General features: G+C 43.6%; 2 protein-coding genes across 2 annotated transcripts; both read right to left on the reverse strand.

Moving 5' to 3' along the window:
- Positions 1–422: 422 nt before the first annotated feature.
- Positions 423–2546, reverse strand: LOC128445506 (G protein-regulated inducer of neurite outgrowth 1). The gene has a single exon (XM_053428239.1). The coding sequence runs from the start codon at positions 2544–2546 to the stop codon at positions 423–425; it is 2124 nt and encodes a 707-aa protein (XP_053284214.1).
- A 3895-nt stretch (positions 2547–6441) lies between these two features.
- On the reverse strand, positions 6442–16936 carry sncb (synuclein, beta). The gene is made up of 6 exons (XM_053429429.1): positions 16813–16936; positions 15669–15802; positions 12091–12120; positions 11712–11797; positions 7906–7992; positions 6442–6471 (listed from the first exon to the last, which is right to left on the reverse strand). The coding sequence occupies exons 2-6, from the start codon at positions 15787–15789 to the stop codon at positions 6442–6444; spliced, it is 354 nt and encodes a 117-aa protein (XP_053285404.1). The 5' UTR covers positions 15790–15802; positions 16813–16936.
- Positions 16937–18137: the final 1201 nt, after the last annotated feature.

Raw genomic sequence — 18137 nt, forward strand, 5'->3', positions numbered from 1 at the left:
AGAAGGATCACTGGTTGCCATGGCATCACATTGTCTGAGGTGCATAAAAAGAAGAAGCAAAAAAAAAAAGTAGCAGCTAAAATGACTCAGTGGACGATTGAAAGGTCCTGGTGAAAAACACGAGAAGGAATAAAAGCTAACGATGACATAAAACCCTCACTTTTCCAAACATGGTCAATGTGGCAGGTTTTACGGAGAGAAGTCCCAGAAAAACTGTGAAAAAGCGAAATCTAATAACAGAAGAATGAAAACAACCCTTGAATGGCTGACGTGTGTATTCAATGCTTTCGGGCTTTTTGTCTTGTGTGAGGACATGATTCTCTTTTCACATTTTCAAGACCATGTTCACGGCATCACAGCCACACTGACCAGATGTCACGTGTTTTTTCTTCCCCGCAGCCAGCTGTCACTTCATCCTCGTGTCACTCGTTGGTGTGAGCTCTGGAGCAGCAGTGGGGCTGCTGCATGTTCTCCATCAGCTGACGGAACGGGTTTCTCCGGCGTCGACTCCCCTTCCCGTCCCGACTCCCTCTCTTCCCGGCCCGGCCTTTGCCCGACCCTGAGCCAGACCCGCCCTGGGAGGCCTCTGAGGGGGGCATGGCCGAGGGGTTGAGAGGAGGCGGGGGCGGCATGGACGGCTTCTGCTTCTTCACCTGCTTCTCCAGGTGTTTCTGGATGGCTGAGCCAAGCACGGCCACTTCCAATACAGCTCCATACACCTCCCACGTCATCCCTTTATCGTCCCAGCTCACCTCCTGCACCGGCTCCTCACAACTCTCCTCATCCTTCTCCTGACAGTTTATTGATTCTGTTTGGTCCTCGTCTTCTTCTGCTTCCTTTTTCTTCTCTTCAGTTATCTTCTCTTCCTCTTTACATTCTACCTCTTCCTTGACTTGCTCGTCTTTAACCTCTTCCTCCTCCACTATCTTCTCCTCCGTACATGCCTCCCTCATGACCTCGGGAAACGTGGTGGTGATGGGCGTCCTCGGGGTCATGGGCGCTGTAGCGACTGATCGAAACTCCACTTGTTGATCCACCTGCATCTCAGCATTTTTTGTCCCTGCACCCACAGCCCCACATCTCCCAATAGAGCTTGGGAAGTAGAAGGCAAGGTCCCCCTCAGGAGGGGTCATAGGGCTGGTGGCCACAGACTGACACTGCACCACCTCCAGGCTCACCTGTGTGCAGATGCTGTGGCAGCCGAAGGGAGCTGGAGATTCAGGGACCGGAGGTTTTGTCACAGACTCGTCACGTACATCTTTATTTTCTCTGCCTTCTGAACTGTCAGGTTTCATTTTGGTTATTGGTTGTCCACTGGCAAGATCAGGATTCTGATCAGGAGCATCAACCCCTGTGGAGATCTTCTCATCTCCATCGCTCTTGTTTTCACCATGTTCCTCATATTCATCTATCTTGACCATCTCTGGCTCAATGGAGTAAGAACATAACTCATTATTGTCTTCGTCTTCCTCCTCATTGTTGCCATGGTGGGTGACCAGGATTGTAATGTCCTGATCCATGCTTCCCATCCTCTGCTGCTTACTCTGCTGATCACTACCAGCCACAGTAACTTGTGACTGTGTGCGGCTGGCAGAGCTGGAGCCGTCATTCCGCTCGGTTGATTTGGCACATTTCAAAGCTGAGGTTATCTCTGACTCAGCTTCTGTCAGACTTCTTGTCACAGGGAAACTCTCTTGTGTGCCGCTCTCCCTCTGATCCTCTGATCCTTTCACTGGCTCCCCCCTCTGCACCATCTCCCTCCCGGTCAGTTCGGGGAAAGCGGTGGTCGACGGCGTCTTTGGGGTCATGGGGGACGTGGCGACGGAGCAGAACTCCACCTGCTGACCCACCTGTAGCTCGGCTTCTTTAGTGTCAGGGCCCACAGCTCCGGATCCCCCGAAGGAGATTGGGAAGAAGAAGGGATGGACGCCCTCGGGAGGAGTCATGGGGCTGGTGGCGGCAGAGCGACACTGGACGACCTCCAGGCTCACCTGCGTGCGCATGTGTTGCTGTCCAGGAGGAGCTGGGGAACGTGGGTCTGGAGAAAGAGGGTTGGAGGGGTCTGTGGCTGATGGCACCAGGATGGTCAGAATTTCTGGCTCCTTTTCTCTGTCCGGACCTACACTACCATCCTCAGACTTTTCCCTCTGAATGTCAGCATCTCCGTTCTTCAGGGACTTGGTACAGATTGTCATGTTTGTAGGATGAGCGGTTGTTTCATCAGCTTCAGGTTGTTGTGTCGGAGTGGTGGCATCGGTCTGTGTGCAGTCTTTCATTTGTGTTGAGTCAGGGTTCTCTCTATCCTCCCCTGAAAGCACTTGATCTGTGGATGTCGGGCTCTCACCTCCCTCCTCAGTGTGGCTGGTGTTCGTGTGTTGTTTTGGCTGATGGTCCCCTCGGGCTGTTGACTCTTGACTTGTGTTTAACTGAGCTCCCTCTGGCAAGGCGCCGTCATCCGAGCCACCTGAACGCTCGCCCTCATCTGTCTTGTCGTGAGGCTGGTGGTCCTCTCTGAAACCTCTCATCTCGTCCTTAAGACTTCCCATCCTGTCTCTGCATTTAGGTCGTACAAGTGCCTGCAGGGGAACAACACAGCAGTGATGGTTCCATTCGTAATCAGTGACTGTAACAACAAGCCTCAGCACGAGAGGAGGAGGGAAATCATTTTTGTTTTTGCGATAGACGCAGACGTGCAGCACATGTTACATCACTGGTACTACTTGATCGACATTATTCATGTTTATTTAAGTCGCCCCACGTAATCGGCATACTCACTTTTACTCAACACACCATCACACTATTATTCAGATTTCTGAGAACATTTTACTGATTGATTATGATTCAGACCTTTCTGCTTTAAAATACATTTAAATTCATAATCACATACACATAAAAGCATGCAGAGGAATGCAGCATAGGGCTCTATTTTCTAACCACGAGAGCAAACACGATGAAATACACTGTAGGAAATCACGAGTCAAAGACCTACCTCAGCAGTCCGAGTCAAAGTGGAGTCTCCCCATGGCTCAGTCTCCGATTTGGGTCAAACGTTACAAATCTCAGCGCCGATCGAGACCCCACATATGTCCGTACATCTCCCCTGTTGATAGGAAGTGATTTGCAGTGGCTAAAGGTTTGTCTCTAGAAGAATCTGTCTTAGGCAACCCTCGCTCTTTAAGCTGTGGCTGTGTCTATTGAAAAGCTTCACATTTCCAGTTTCCCTGGAAACCACGGTCGGGTATTCTGGCAGTGAGTGGTAATGTAATGACAAAAAAATCTCTGCTCGGCTCTCTAATCATCAGAAAATCATAGTAATTAACTGCAGGTTCTCATAGCAACACAGAGGCGAGTGTGAGTGCAGAGATGAACCTGTGAGTTGGCTTTACTGGAGACAATTTTTTAGAAGAGTCATGAAGTGGTGATGAAAGCTAAAATCGGTCAGTTTGAAGGGAAGTGTACAGTGGGTTGATTTATCTTCTTTATTTGTCTCTCTGTGTGTGTGTGTGTGTGTGTGTTTGTGTGTGTGCGTGTCTGTGTGTGTGTGTGTGCGTGTGTGTGTGTGTGTGTGTGTTAATTTGTCTGACCACTCTCAGTATAAATAAATCACAGATTATCATAATAAAAAAAAAGCAGGCTGTTAAAATGAACACCAGATTTAGTTTTGTGATGGCAGATTATCAAAGACCCATTTCAGGACCATGGGACGAATGCAAACTGAATTATAGCAGAAGATATTTGTAAAACATTCTATTAGTACTGCTGCAACAGTGAGAGCACAGTAAAGACAACAGGGCAGTTCAGCTGAAGGAGCCGGGAGGAAGCTGCGCTGCACCTCCCACACAAACAAACTCCTATAAACCACCTCGTCTTTCACACTCCGCTCCCCCCCCCCCCCCTCTCAACCCTCTCCGCTTCACGACACACATTTATTTGGAGCCTCTGTAATTCTGCTCGCCTCCGGTAAATTGTCTGGAACCGAGGATTTTTTTTTTTTCCCCCTAATTTATTTGGGAAGAATCTTTCTGTTCTAGGTTTCGCTGTATGGTGGGCTGCAGCCCGGCCAGAACACTGCGTGCTGACAGAAGTATGCTCACCATTAATTCAAAAGGCCTCCACCAATCCCCAGCCGCCTCGGGAGTGCTGTTGCCTGGCAACCGCGTAGTGTGATGGAGGGAGGTGTAGTGCTGAGGGGCCAAGGTAGAGAGCTCCGATCAAATTCTCATCAGGAGCACTCAGCCTGCCAAAGGGGCCGTATTCTCCGCAATGTGTCGGTGACCGTGGTGCTTCATTGATGAGTGCTCACAACAACAGGCATACACACATACACACATACACAGCTTCTGCAGCAGCCACCGAAAGTGTTATATCACCTTTTACAAACCTGAGAAACATGTGATATCTGTTTTTATTTCCGAAAATAGTCACATATAGTGAAAGAGCAAGAAATACAAATGGGTGATGGGGAAATGTGACAGGAAAACAAGAATTTCTCAAGATTGCCTTTGGAATGTTAGCTGTATGTTGAACACACTGTATATCTTTTGTCTGGATTTCTGATGCCAACACACTTCTATTCCAACAATTGCTACTTGTCTATGACCTCTGGATGAGCAGGAAAGTTGGCTCCAGCTGGAACTGTTCATATTTATGAATTATTTGGTTTCCAGTTTGTGTCCAAACTCCTTGATGGTGTCCGTGGCCTTGTCCGCAGCCTTTCCTATGACTGTTTGGGTCTGTCTGCTGGCTTCTGTAGCAGCTTCGAAGAGTCAGAGTGAAGCAGAAGAGACGTATTCAGTAGTTTGATTAAAACTATTAAACTTTTGTCATGTCTCATACTCAAAGTAATAAACTCTTATAACATTCTCAAGTAACCTTTTCATCCTCTGACAACCTGAATCTGTCTTTTAGCTGTAGCCTGCTGAAAATTAAATTTCTACTGTCGCATCATAATAGTTCACAGACAGAGCAGTGGACCCATTACCTGTGTTGGCTGTTTCTTTGGAGGAATCTGCCACCTGCTTCACAGCTTCTTGAGCTGCCTGCACTGAAAACACACCACAGGGACATACAGTGACTTCAGGGGAAGAAAACTACAGCAGCTGGCAATTTTAAACATTTGTAATGGTTAAAAACAACATTGAGAAGTATTTTCTATCAGGCCGAAGTTTTTTTCTTGTTGCTGTAGTTCTGTACCTGCAGTGTCTGTGACTCCTTTTGCAGCCGAGTGGCTTGTGCCTTTCAGGTTCTCAAAGGACTTCTTAAACGAGGCCATGGTCTCCTTGTCTTCGTCCCTGTGGGGTCCACACATCAGTCTGAGCCGTCAGTGTTGGGAGCTGCTGTTTAATACCCTCTGTTTGGGGCCCAGACACCAGCGAGCCTGCACGTTCCAGCCGGATTAACTCAGACAAAAACCCTCCCAAAGAGTCCTCATTCAGACTGGCATCCCAACTATGGCAGCGTCCTGCCAGGAGCCAGAGCCCACTCAGCAGATTCTACTAAACCCTGTGGTCAATCACGCAGACAGGAGCGTGCAAAAAGAGAAGCATGCACAACAGATCCTCATTGAGATCAACACGCAGGAAAACAGAAATGTTCACAAGAGGTTTCAAAAATTAAAAGAATGGTCAAAGCCAACAGAGTTTAAACGCGATCCAACAACACTAAGCAATGGTCTCCTTTTTTTTTTTACTTTTTATTTACAGAGGAATTGTATTTCTGGCTTAACACATAAACCTTAATATTGACAAGTCCTGCAATTTAAAGCACATTTTGATATGACAACCATTATGATTTCAAGACATAATATATTGACTTGTTAAAATCTTCAGTACACACAAACACACGCACACACAAACATGTATACTCTGTCCATTTCTAACAGATAGTTTACTGGAATGATTTCACAAGCAACTGTAAAGATACAATGTAAAAAACTCTTACTTCAAAAACATTCAAAGAAATCTCCAAAGAAATGCATAAAGGAAAAGACCCACAAACAGGCTTTGTTGACACTTAGGGGATATTATTGTAGTCATATCTGCTTGCAACCGGACATATTATTTTTCTTTCTCCCAAGGTCTCATTGGAAGATGATGAACATCTATTGCACATTTCTAAATACACGTACACACAAGTACAAAGTCACAAGCCCTGGCTCTAGTCTCATTTCATTGGGAGGGAATCAAGGAAATGAGACGGAGAGGAGAAATCCTACACCTCAATAGATACTTACACCCAACACATTACATTAATAACATGACATTTACAATATATAATAATAAAAGATTTGTCTTGAAGGAAGAACATTTTTCAGTGGGAATGCTTGTCGTTTTTGTTGTTTTTTGCAACAGGGGAATGATCATAATAGGTTTAAGATTTGTCCTTTTTATTATTAGAAATATTATTGTGCTGCTGGTTGGATGGTGGGTTGGACTGATGCTTTTACGCTTCTGGCTCGTAATCCTGGCTCCCCTGGTGGAAAAGAAGAAGAGATTTCTCAGTGACAGGAAGGTCCCACAGAGAGGCGCTGCAGATTAAATTCATCAGTGGGAATTTAATTTCCTAATCACACACAATTCAAATTGAATCAGTTAAAGGAGACAGAGAGCTTATGGTAAGACATGATCGCTCTCTGTCAGATAATGATGTCACTCCATCACCGCTGAGCTCCTCTGCTGGTCCAGTGTCACCGTGTGGCCTGCAGAGGGCAGCACCAGCCTGCACCAGCCTCAATGGCATATCGTGAGCACAAGCCCATCATTTTTGTAACCCTGCACACGCCTCCCCCTCCTCACACATGATCGTACAAAAGCATAACACAGCTACCATGCAATTAAAAATAGTCTTGGGTCATCTGTATGAAACACGTAGAGAGGAATTTCTTTCACATCTCTGCATCCATCGTGAGAAGGTTTCACTCACTCAGTGCTCAGCCTCCATATTTACAGCAATGCAGGGAGACCCTGACATTACCCACAATGCAGCGAGGCAAAGCGCGTCATCACCACACCCATTCAGACGATGCTCGCACATTGCTGGTGTAGCGAAAGATGGGGGAGGGTAAAGAGATGCGGAGGAGTGGGAGAGAGATGGAGGAGGACACGGATGATACGAGCTACTGCCTTTGAGAAAATCACTTGTTATTTGCCTCTCAGCAAATATCCCCATTTTATTCCTTCAAATGGTTAAAGAAATAATCCAGAGATGGAGGCTTAACGTGGAAATGAAGAGAAAATCCGAGCAAATGCACCGAATGAATTGAACATTATCACGGATGATGTAAAATTCATTCGAATCTGAATATTTAAAAATTAACCACTTATATTATAGGTTTCTGCTTTAAATCATAATATACACTGAGGAAAATTTTGTATTTACAATTAAATCTATTTAAAATCTCCTTTCAGAGCAATAGGTTCTGTACAGTTTGTCTCGCCCCTGATAGTCAAATTCCAAAAATAGCCATCTGTGTCAGACTCGCATCCTTCCTCCGCACACACACACACACGCCACACACACATCTAAAGCTCTGTGTAGGTAGGTGGTGCTATATTCACTGTACTCGCTATGTGGCAGTCGGCTTGTTAAACCCTTTTTATTTCCAGAGGCGAGAAGAATTACCTCAGTGGGAGCGGCAGCGTTTGTGTGGGACAGAAGTGGAGGGCAGTGTGGAGCGCCATTGACATGCAATACAGATATAAATGGGTGTAACCCTGCAGAGCTGCTGAATGCTGATGAGTCTCGGTCTACTGTAAGTGATCGGACTCATCCCTGCCTGAGGACTGCAGCTTTTTCTTTTACAATAAACAAATAGCTGTTGATCACAGTGCTTAGTTCAAACACTGAGACACGAGATGCTTCAACGTAGAGCAGACATGTGCATGTTGTGTCGTGCAGGCTGATTACCTGCTGGCTCTCGTCATATGTCTCTCCTTCTGGCTCGAGCATTGCCTCTCCCTGGCCCTCCATGGCCTCCTGTCCATACTCCTCAGGCTGCAGAGACAGAGAGAGAGAGAGAGAGAAGGGAGGGTAAAGAGAGGAACATCCACAGTAGCGCCAGCACATAAACATGCATCTAGTTTAACGTATATATTCTAAACCTGTTTCTCAGATTGGGATTCTGTTTCCTACCCAGAATGCTGTGGAGATGATGTATCTCCATGATCTTAACTATTCATTAATTTATGTCTCATCTTTCCTGTCTGTGGCACTACATCCAGAATACATTATTTTATTATACATTTATTGTAATTCATCAGAACAGAGCCTTTCTAGAAACAATAATTATCAGTAAAAGTTCCTCCAACAGAAGCACTGAGGTAAATAGGGCAACACGCGTTGGACGCTATTTCCAGCTGTGGCCTCTGGTGGGTATTTAGAACAGTGGGATTAAATAAAATTCAACTACAGTGCGTGTTCGGGTAATGAAGGAACAACGTTGAACTACACAGCGATGTGTTTTTAATAGTTTCTTGGGAGCAGTGGAGCTCTATAGCACAAACTAATCAGATTCACCAGGCACCAGACAACCCTTGTTAGCGGGTACATGTATTTTGTGTTTTCTTCTTTGACTTGATATTGACAGTTCTAGTTTAAACTGTGCTTTATCCCCTTGTGAGATCTTTCTGAAGCAGACAGTTCCCCATCCTCGCTGCACCTGCTTCTACAGGCCCTGAAAACAAAGCCAGTGGGTCGCCGTTGTGTATTTTTAAACCCAGCCCTAATCAAGTCAATTAGGTCAGAGAAGAAGAGACCATAATCCTGAGCTGTATCAAGCTGGTGTTACTGCTTTAAGTCTGCCAACTCGATTAGCATGGCCTTAAATGCTACACAATAGGAAACCTGCACTAAGACTAAGATCAGACGGATCGTTGCCTGAGAAAAAGTCAACATGAAGAACGTATGTAATTGTATCCCAATCCCAACAGAGGGGGAATAAATGATGTATCCCACTCGTAAAATGTTTGAATTCAGGAGACATGCAAAAAACAATGAAAACATGTTCACACCAAGTAGCACAAATCTCTCTAAAATAAAAAATAAGTTACATGTTTCAATTATTTAGTTACATATTTTAGTTTATGAAGAAATATAAACTGAATTCTAGTATAAAAATATGTTTTATATTCTTAAGAATATCTGCCGGCTAGACTGATAAAAGTGGCTGTACAGTCCAGCAAGAGCTAAAACTGCACCATTAATCCTGCCTTTCCATGTTAGTGTATGGGACATGGACCAAACTAAGTACAAATCAAATTTTTCTCAAAGATGGTTTCTGTCATTTTAGGTAAACTTATGTATGTTTTTCTGATTAGTTTGGTTTTAATTAACTATTTGATAAAATCAGTGCGACACATCGTGATTTACAGATGAGACTGAACCGTGATTGGTCAGGCACTTGTTTGACGAGACCTCCACTCTGCAGCTCCATCCTCTGACCGCCACTGTGCCGACTCCAAATGTGCAAGATGGCTGCATTCGTATCCAGGATATTTTAGCTACAATTCTGGATAATGGGAAGACGTCGAGACATGTCTTCCATTTTCTTACACAGTCTATGGTGTCAACTGTACTATATTATCCCAGATATAGATGCTGCCATCTTGCACTGGTGAGATCATTTGGAGCCACAATCTGAGCAGAACTGATCCTGAAGGGAAGTCGTGGTAGCAAGGACCCACTGACTGTCAGTCTCGATCCTAACGTCTCACCCTGTTTTTACAGACTCATAAAAACCAGATTGATCAGAAACACGATCACTTAAACAAACATCAGTGTGATAAGAAGTATCTAAAATGACGAGAACCATTTTTGGAACTAAAAATCTTTGGTGTGCACTTCAACTGCTAAAATAAAGGAGGCGGGGTTTACAATCTACACTGCAGTAAGACACCAGCAAGTGATTGAGGTGTTTGGCTTCACTTTTTGGGGAGCTGCCATGTCATCCATCTTTATAATACAGTCATCGCTCTGCACATGAGACAACAGTGTCACAGACGGTTGTCAGGGTGTTGAAATGAGTAGTCGTATCACTCAGACTGTGTCTTCAACAGAAGCCTGTTAGAGCAGCCTGTCAGATTTACTAGATTAGAGGGTCCAGCTCTGAAGGATGAAGCCTTATACAAGACGAGGAGCTCTCTGTTTCACCGACAGTCTGACAGAGATGGACAAAATGTCAACGCACTGACAGCACACGAACACTGCATTTAAGCTAAAGAGAATTGGAGGAAAACACTCAAGGTTTTATGTTTCTTTATCAATTTTCTGCGTTCGTGGAGAGTCGGATCTCTTCAACCTTTCTCCTCACATCTCAGGATCCTAGTGTGTAAAGTGCAGTGACATTTACAGAGGTTATCGGGGGGAGGCAGGGTATAGGATGAAGGCTGTATGTTGAGGAGAGCTGATAGTCCCACAGGGACCCTGATCAGGTCCTTTAAAGGCGCCAGAACAATGAAACTGGTCTGATCTTTATTATACAAGCGGACATTGTGCAGGCAGTGCAGAACAGCTATTCATCCTCAAGATCCCCTCCTTAAAAAAGACAGGGGTAAAACAAGGTCTATAAGTATATTATGTATGTTATCTTTATTATCTCATGAATATATGTAAAAAAAAAAAAGAGGATTTGTTTTCTGTACAAAAGCTGCTAATCAGAAAATAATTATAAAAAGAACTATATTATTATATGAGATATAAAGACTAAAATAGATGAAGTTGCAGACTGTGTTTTGGAACGTCACACAGTTTGATCACCCGTATAAACTTGGCTCTGCTACTCCAGTGATCCTGTCCAGACTTTAATGAACACAGCTCACAAGAAGATGCCAAGTGAAAGTGAGATCTGGAACTGGAACAGATAACGGGCCTTTTTTCCTTTTAACTGCCCACGTGACAGAGAGCTGTGGAGGCACCGTGTCGTGTGCACAAACAAGAGAAGGCTCGGTCCTTTTGCATTATTACTACGAAGCCCATTTTCTCGTAACTTCCTTATTGGCATGTAATTACAAGGGAAATGATTTATGTATATATTTTTTTGTGTTTTCATCCGTAGCTTTGGAGGAAGTTTGTTTGAAAAAAATAATCCTGTTGATATCATCAAGTTTACTTCAGATAGTGCCTGAGACATATGATTTAGTGTTTGACTCATCCCTGTGGTTAAAAGTAAAAGCACAGATTTAAAAGATTCTTTTATCTTAAGTCAATCTTACAGAACATGTAATGCTGAATTTCTCAAGTGTCCCATTGTAAAAAACCTTCTTCTTCTCATGTGTTTTAAATACATTTTGAAGTTGTTATTTCCCTTCCCTATAAAATAGTATTTTACAGTACAGTTAATTGTGTGAGCTATCTTCTATAGTTATGTATGTTTGCTGCTGAACTGCCGGTTGATAGATAGCTCTTAGTGCTACTGTTGTCATGCTGCTCATGTCTGTCTCTGCTTATGTCCATCTTAACTTCTGTCTGCTCTTATCTGATTTTACTCATATTTGTTGAGCAAAGCTGGTTTGAAATTTACCCTTTGTCATGTCTGTGTTTGGGTGTTGTTTGTTTTTCTCTATTACTATTGTCTTCTCTTTATTTATATCACTGTATTTAGCTTTTACTTAATGATATTGTCTACATCATGATAAGTGTTTTATTAATTTCATTAATAATAATAATACTACTACTGATAATAAGGCAGTAGATAATGGTTGTCACGTTGTACATACGTTCAAGTCAGAGGGGAACTCGTCCTTCTTCCCCAGACCAGTGGCAGCTACGATGTTCCCCATAGCTCCAGTGGTCCTCTCCGCCACTGTAGAGTCACACACACAAAAATCATAAACTCACAAACACACACGCTCGTAACATTATCTCCACAATTCTGCAGACGGATTAAAAGCATGCACATGATCTCAGACCTCTTTGGTTTCTCTACTAGATTATTGTCCATATTGGCCACTTACGCTTTCCCCCTGCAACACACAAATTCTCCCTCCCCTTTTCCCTATGATGAATTTGCCATGAAGTTCCCTTTTCCTGTAATAAAACTACCCTCATGGCTACAGCAACAAAGTTAACGTTTGAAAAACAGAGGTAATAACTCACCGTTGCCCACGCTGTCTTTGGCCTTGTTACCTGCAGTAACAGAGAAAAAGAGATGAGTCAGAAAACGTTCTGCTACTTTTTGAAGATCACTTATGATTTGACATTTCGATGTCCATTGAGATTTTATTCTTTTGTGCATTTGAAAGGGTGTGGATAAAATAATTCTACACTTTCCCAAATCTTGAAATACTGTAAGTCTCTACAGTCAGAACATCAGGTTCAGACTTAATCTTTCGACAAAATACGTTAAAATCTTCTCTATACCTGATGCATTGATGTTGAAGCACATCAACGGCTGCTCAGTTAGTTTTCAAATGGGTCAAGAAAAAATCTGCTGAAGCAAGTATCATAACTCTAACCATGCAGCTAGCCACAGCTTTGCCACCACAACCGCGTAATCCCAGCAGGGAGTTATTAAACCTTGTGGCCAATTTCAACCACAGCCACCAGCATTGTTTAATTCTCCGACCTTTGGCAGATCCCATTCATCTACACTGTGCTCCATCGAGCTTTTTTGGCAATCTAGTGTGTGCTCAGATGTCCTGATCACTCAAGCCATGTCATCCTATCTGCTGTGCAGCAATCACGTGCCTTAGTGGTCCCAGAGGGCCTTTAAAAGCCAAGTGAGGAGAAATGAAATGATGATGAAGTGCACAATCGTGACTACAAACTGCGAGGCTAAAAGCAGAACACACATCCAAGAGCTATTTAAGCACAGACATGGATAGCTGCAGTTCTTATGGCTGAAAGATATAAGAATTACAATGAGCATGGTATTGTATGTATTTTATATACGATAATCATAAATAGGTTTTAAGCGTCTTTGGGATTGTTGAACAAAAACAACTGATTCAGAGATGATTTTTAATATATGTGTTTCAAACTCATTCACGTGTTTATTTAAAAAAACTAAAGTGGCAACATTTAAAAAAGTCTTGTGCGATTTCTTTTTAAATTTCCAATGTTAATTATCGCATATTGGTTCATTTTACAATGACATGATGCACCACCGCACACCATGAGGATCATTTCACATGTAAATTATTACTGTTATCATGTAAATTATTATCCCCTAAACATTGACTGATTTAGTATCTAATCATATATTTGAAACAGTTCATTAATATTATGGTTATTTTGTCATGTAATTTGAGGCTGAGGCTGTTGTAGAGAAGCACTGACACTAAATATACTGACACTGATGTGACTGCAGGTTTTTACAAAGTAATTACACTGCTATTAAAATAGCACTGTGTAAATACTCCAGCGTGACACAGTCGGGCACATAAAGGCTCAGTGAATGAAACTGTTGTGACAATAAATGCATCTAGTACAACAGGGCTGAGCGCCTCTCCTTCTCCTATCGCTGGGCTCAGCAGGGTGGGCGGTCTGCAGCAGCAGCAGCTGTCAAAAGGTGGGCCACGGACCTATCAGATCACGCTTACCCCTCCTCCAAGAAGGGCCTTCAAGCAAATCAGAGGGTGCTTTCTAGGGCACCACCACCACCACCACCACGCTAAACAAGCAGCATGCAGGAGCACACAGATGCCTTAGAGACGGTCTGTTCCCTTCTCTGTGTAAAGCAGGCAAAAGGCAAGATGAGACGTGTGGCAGCGGCGTGGTGCTCTATATGTGGGGGGAATAAGAATCCATCTTGTTGCAGACACATCTGTCAACATCACCTGGAATATTATCCTTCTCTTTGATGCATCCAAAGCAGCCAGCCAACAAATCAATGGGGCTAGCATGTAGAAACCACCAGCAGGGGGTGTCACTGGAAATCTGCTCCCCCACCATCCTGACAGTTCACCAGCTGAAACCACTGACAAATGAAAGCCTGGCAGGGTCCAGGGCCTCTGTCGGGCTCTGGGTCTCCTGAGTCACCCGGCCCTCCTCCCACCCACCACTATCTCACCACCAACAGATGAACTGCAGGGTAACAGGCCCCGACAGCAAGTACAGAGGGAAACATTCATCACAAGGCGCTGTGTGTTAGTATCAATATATATTTACTGAAATATATGAAGTAATGTCAAAAAATTTGTGGAATGCAACATATTTGGTCAACAGAAAATTAATCAGCAACAATTATTGATAATTTATTATTAGTTAATTGACGTTTTTTAAGTGTTAATGCAAAGCATCACCTGAATCCATGCAGCCTCTGAAGACATTGTGCTGGATTTCCTGATTTTCTTTATATTATTACTTATTTACACTGTAGACTGTTAATTGGACGAAGCAAGCCATGTGAAGATGTCCGACTCTTACCTGTAGTGAGCATTTAAAACATCCTAATGGTTATGTGAATAATCAATTAAATAAACCATAATGTTCATATATACAGCAGTTATGTTAAATCCTGAATTATTGGCCAGCAACACAGATCATTTCCTTCAAGTGAAACAAAACAGACACTGAACTGGGGCTGGTGGATCTTTTCTATATGATACTGGTTTTTGTCACTTTCTATTTTAACCTTTTCCAGCTGCTCTGTCAGGCATCTGTCCACCTCAACACCATTTGTGTGTTTTTTTTTAAAATAACGATCTGAAGCAGCACACTTCGATTCGGGTCAATGGTCTCAGCCACATAATTGGCAACTGCTCTTTGAAAATCTAGACACTGATCCGTGTAGATCTGTGTATGTTGTTAGATTACAAATTAGGCAGCCTTTGGCCTATGCCTCCAGGAGGTGATCAGGGGCTTAGACTGTTTAACAATCTGCTGCCAACCAATGCACGGACATGTGGCAAGAGCTGCTCCCAACATCCCGCTGCCCCACCCCCACCCCTGCTCCAATCTCCTGCCTTTGGCCCAGTCAAGTGGGGCGAGAGGGCATAAGGACATTCGGAGCCTTACATCACATCATCTACGTAAAAGAAAATGACTTTCTCTCCCAGAATCTTCTCTCAAACCACCAACAGTTATGATTCTGGTATGATGAACTACGCTGCATCAGCCTGCATCAGTAAAATAAGATATTTATCAGCGTTTTTCACGGCAGACATTTTGACAGCTCACAGAAAGAAAAGCACATGTTATATGATAAAATGGATAATGGCTGAATTCCATTTAGGGCCCCCTGTGTTGTTCATGCAGCATCACTTTCTCACTGGGACACTTGAGCCGTCATCGTTAATGAAAATCAATGATACCATTTTAAACTATAATGAGTCGACCAAAGGAGTGCATTCAGTGATTTTATTACCATATACTGTGAAGTATCTGTCATTTTAACCTGCACATTTAGTCCGATGAAATAAATATGATAATACAGAAGAAACTATGAAGGTCTATGGTCACCTTTTAGTTATTGGTAGGATTTAGTATTCTAGTATGATTTGGTGCTGTCTTCTCCATTTATTGAGACCTTTGTTCTGCCTGCAAAGGATTATTGCAGATTTCTGCTATTTATCAAACAGATGCAGGAAATTATTGTATAATTTCACCATTTGCTTCGGGAGATATGGAAATGCTGCCGGAGTTGAATCATTACACATCCTTAGTTGTTGCTGCTCCTGCATGAAGCGGGAACATTAGCAGGTCCTAGTCGGCTCGTGTGCAAATAGTCTTACCTACAAACATGACTCCTTCTTTGGTCTTTTCTGCCGCGACCGCGCAACCCTCCTTGGTCTTCTCTGCAGCCACAGCCATCCCCTCCTTCGCTTTAGACAAACCCTTCATAAACACATCCATCTTGGCCGAGCTACTGTGGAGAGAGAGAGAGAGAGAACACAAGAGCTGCCAGTCACTTTAGCTGATGTGCACATGTGGTTTTCATGGATCACACTATTAATACGACGTGAGACCATACGTTATGGGAGAAGAGGACAACACCGCCCCCTGTGGCAGATCCTGACAGCTGCAGTCGATCAGGCTGTAGTAACCCCCCCCCCCCCCCCCCGTTCACTCATGCATTCAACCCCCTTTTTTCACGTCCCCGTTAATGCATGAAATATTCAGAGGCACAAAGACTTGAATGATTTTGTTAATTGTGGGGGTGCCCATGAATTATTGCTCGCCTGTAATGCTACTCTCGGTGGCGGTGACATGACGGGACTGCGCCTGGGCCTCTGTTAAAGAAGGGAATCAACAGCACGTTAGTGTGTGACTGGAAGGTGTCACTGACACAGCGACGCTGGGGGAAGGGAGGCACGATGTCCACTGTAATATATTTATATACACATGTATACCCATTTATTAAATATATAATATAGAACATTTACATGTATAGATATAAAGATATATATGCACGCGTCGCGATTTTTAGCGTGGAAAGATGTGCATGTGATAGGAGCGTGTCCGATCGCGCGCACGGACACGTTTGGATTAAAAACTAAAAAAACACGCCCGGCTGAGGGGGAACAGCTCGTACCATGTTCAAACGTCAGGTACCGATCCTGCACATTGTCATCCTGTGATGTCGCAGGTCAAACTTTACATTACTACATGTCCACCATTTGTCACGTTTGCACCCGTGCCTGCACGACAGAATACTTTGAGCTCATGTTCCACCAGAAACCCGAGCACACCCAGACGAGAACACGGACCAAACCCACAGTGTACGTTTATCTTTCAATATAGGTTCAGATGCATTTTTAAAGCGGGTTCTTCCCATGACGACGCTCCCATGCCATGGTCCTCAAATGGTGGTGACCTCTATATGTGTAAAATAATTAGAGGGACATAAAGTTGAAATTCAAATAGAGGAGCTCTTACCGATGTTCAAATTGCCTTCCACTTGTCCCCTTATGATTCCGTCGCACAGTCGCGTCTTCACTAGCGTCTAAATGGGAGATATCTTCAAATGATCACTAGGTGGGCCTTCCTCGGGCTGATCTCCACCAACAGGGACGGCCCCCTTCACGGTGCGGCTCAGTCTATCACGCCCCCTCCCTCCCCTCCTCGTCCTCTCTCTCCTCTCACCATCACTAGCTCCACTATCGATCACCCTAAGATCAGATGTCAACTGGTTCGGGTAGAAGATGCATTATCGCATCCACTTTGCCTCCTTTTTCCACTGTAACTCTTATTCCAGGTGTCCGCGTGTAATGTGACTGTAAAGGATAATTACTGAACTATAGTAATCCAATTGTGTGCAATGATGTCAGTTTAAGTATCAGCAGTATATCTGGGCATTTAGTGTAGCTGCAACTATTATCTACGATTATTATCATCTCCTATTTGTATGTACTTCTTTTGAATGAAGGAATATTATATTTGATTCGGACCATTTGCATGATGGGTTCTTGTGGACTCCATTTTGGATCGAAATGTGCCAGCGACACCACACATTGCTTCTGTTACTCGTATGTCTCTGTATTGGCTTTCACTAAGAAATAACATCCCCATGCTGTGTAACTGATAGGTTAATTTATCTTTAATTTGACTGTCTTAAATAACGGACCCTATAGTGGACATTTAAAAAAAAAAACCGTCATCACTATTATGTGTAACAGTCTCAACTGCATGAGCGTGATGTAAGGGTGATACCATTCTGTGGAAGACATGGGGGAGGATTAGTGTAGCATGAAGCCATGTGAGGCTGTGCTGTGTATAAATCGTTAGACCAGTAAGTTAAGTAACACTTAACACAGATTCACACATAATCACAAAAACAGTTACAGAAAAACAATCATTTAAGAATATATAGGTTGTTTAATGTTCGTTGCTGGCCTGAAAAGAAGGCGATTTATATCTTGCGTGTCGAATTACAAATGAACACTGCGGCTACGATTCGCGTGACTGGTCGTGTATTATCTTATTATGACCGCATCCTCGGCCAATCAGAGCAGTTGATGGAGAATAGTATCGAACGTTCCGTGATGTCGCTTTCTCTGAAGTAAAAAAACGAGCAGGAACTAAAACACGAGCCTCAGCGCGTTAATACGTCTTCTCTGAATACCACAGGTCTCCTCCACGTCTCACTGATCCCCCCTACCCTCTCTTTCTTAACCCCCTCTGCCTGACGTATGTACAGTGACGTCATCCTCGTTGTAGTGGGCGAGTGATTGCGAAATCCCCCGTCGCCCAAACCCCCCTCC

This window comes from Pleuronectes platessa, chromosome 8 (assembly GCF_947347685.1).
Source record: "Pleuronectes platessa chromosome 8, fPlePla1.1, whole genome shotgun sequence".
In the NCBI taxonomy this organism is placed as follows: Eukaryota; Metazoa; Chordata; class Actinopteri; order Pleuronectiformes; family Pleuronectidae; genus Pleuronectes; species Pleuronectes platessa.

What these genes read in the sequence shown, in the direction of transcription:
- sncb (XM_053429429.1), bottom strand. Translation starts at nt 15,789, where the DNA reads ATGGATGTGTTTATGAAGGGTTTGTCTAAAGCGAAGGAGGGGATGGCT. An exon ending in CAAAGACAGCGTGGGCAACG is followed by an intron (nt 11,798 to 12,090) that starts GTGAGTTATTAC and finishes GTGACTCTACAG; the next exon opens with TGGCGGAGAGGACCACTGGA. An exon ending in CATATGACGAGAGCCAGCAG is followed by an intron (nt 6,472 to 7,905) that starts GTAATCAGCCTG and finishes CTTTTCCACCAG; the next exon opens with GGGAGCCAGGATTACGAGCC.
- LOC128445506 (XM_053428239.1), bottom strand. Translation starts at nt 2,546, where the DNA reads ATGGGAAGTCTTAAGGACGAGATGAGAGGTTTCAGAGAGGACCACCAG.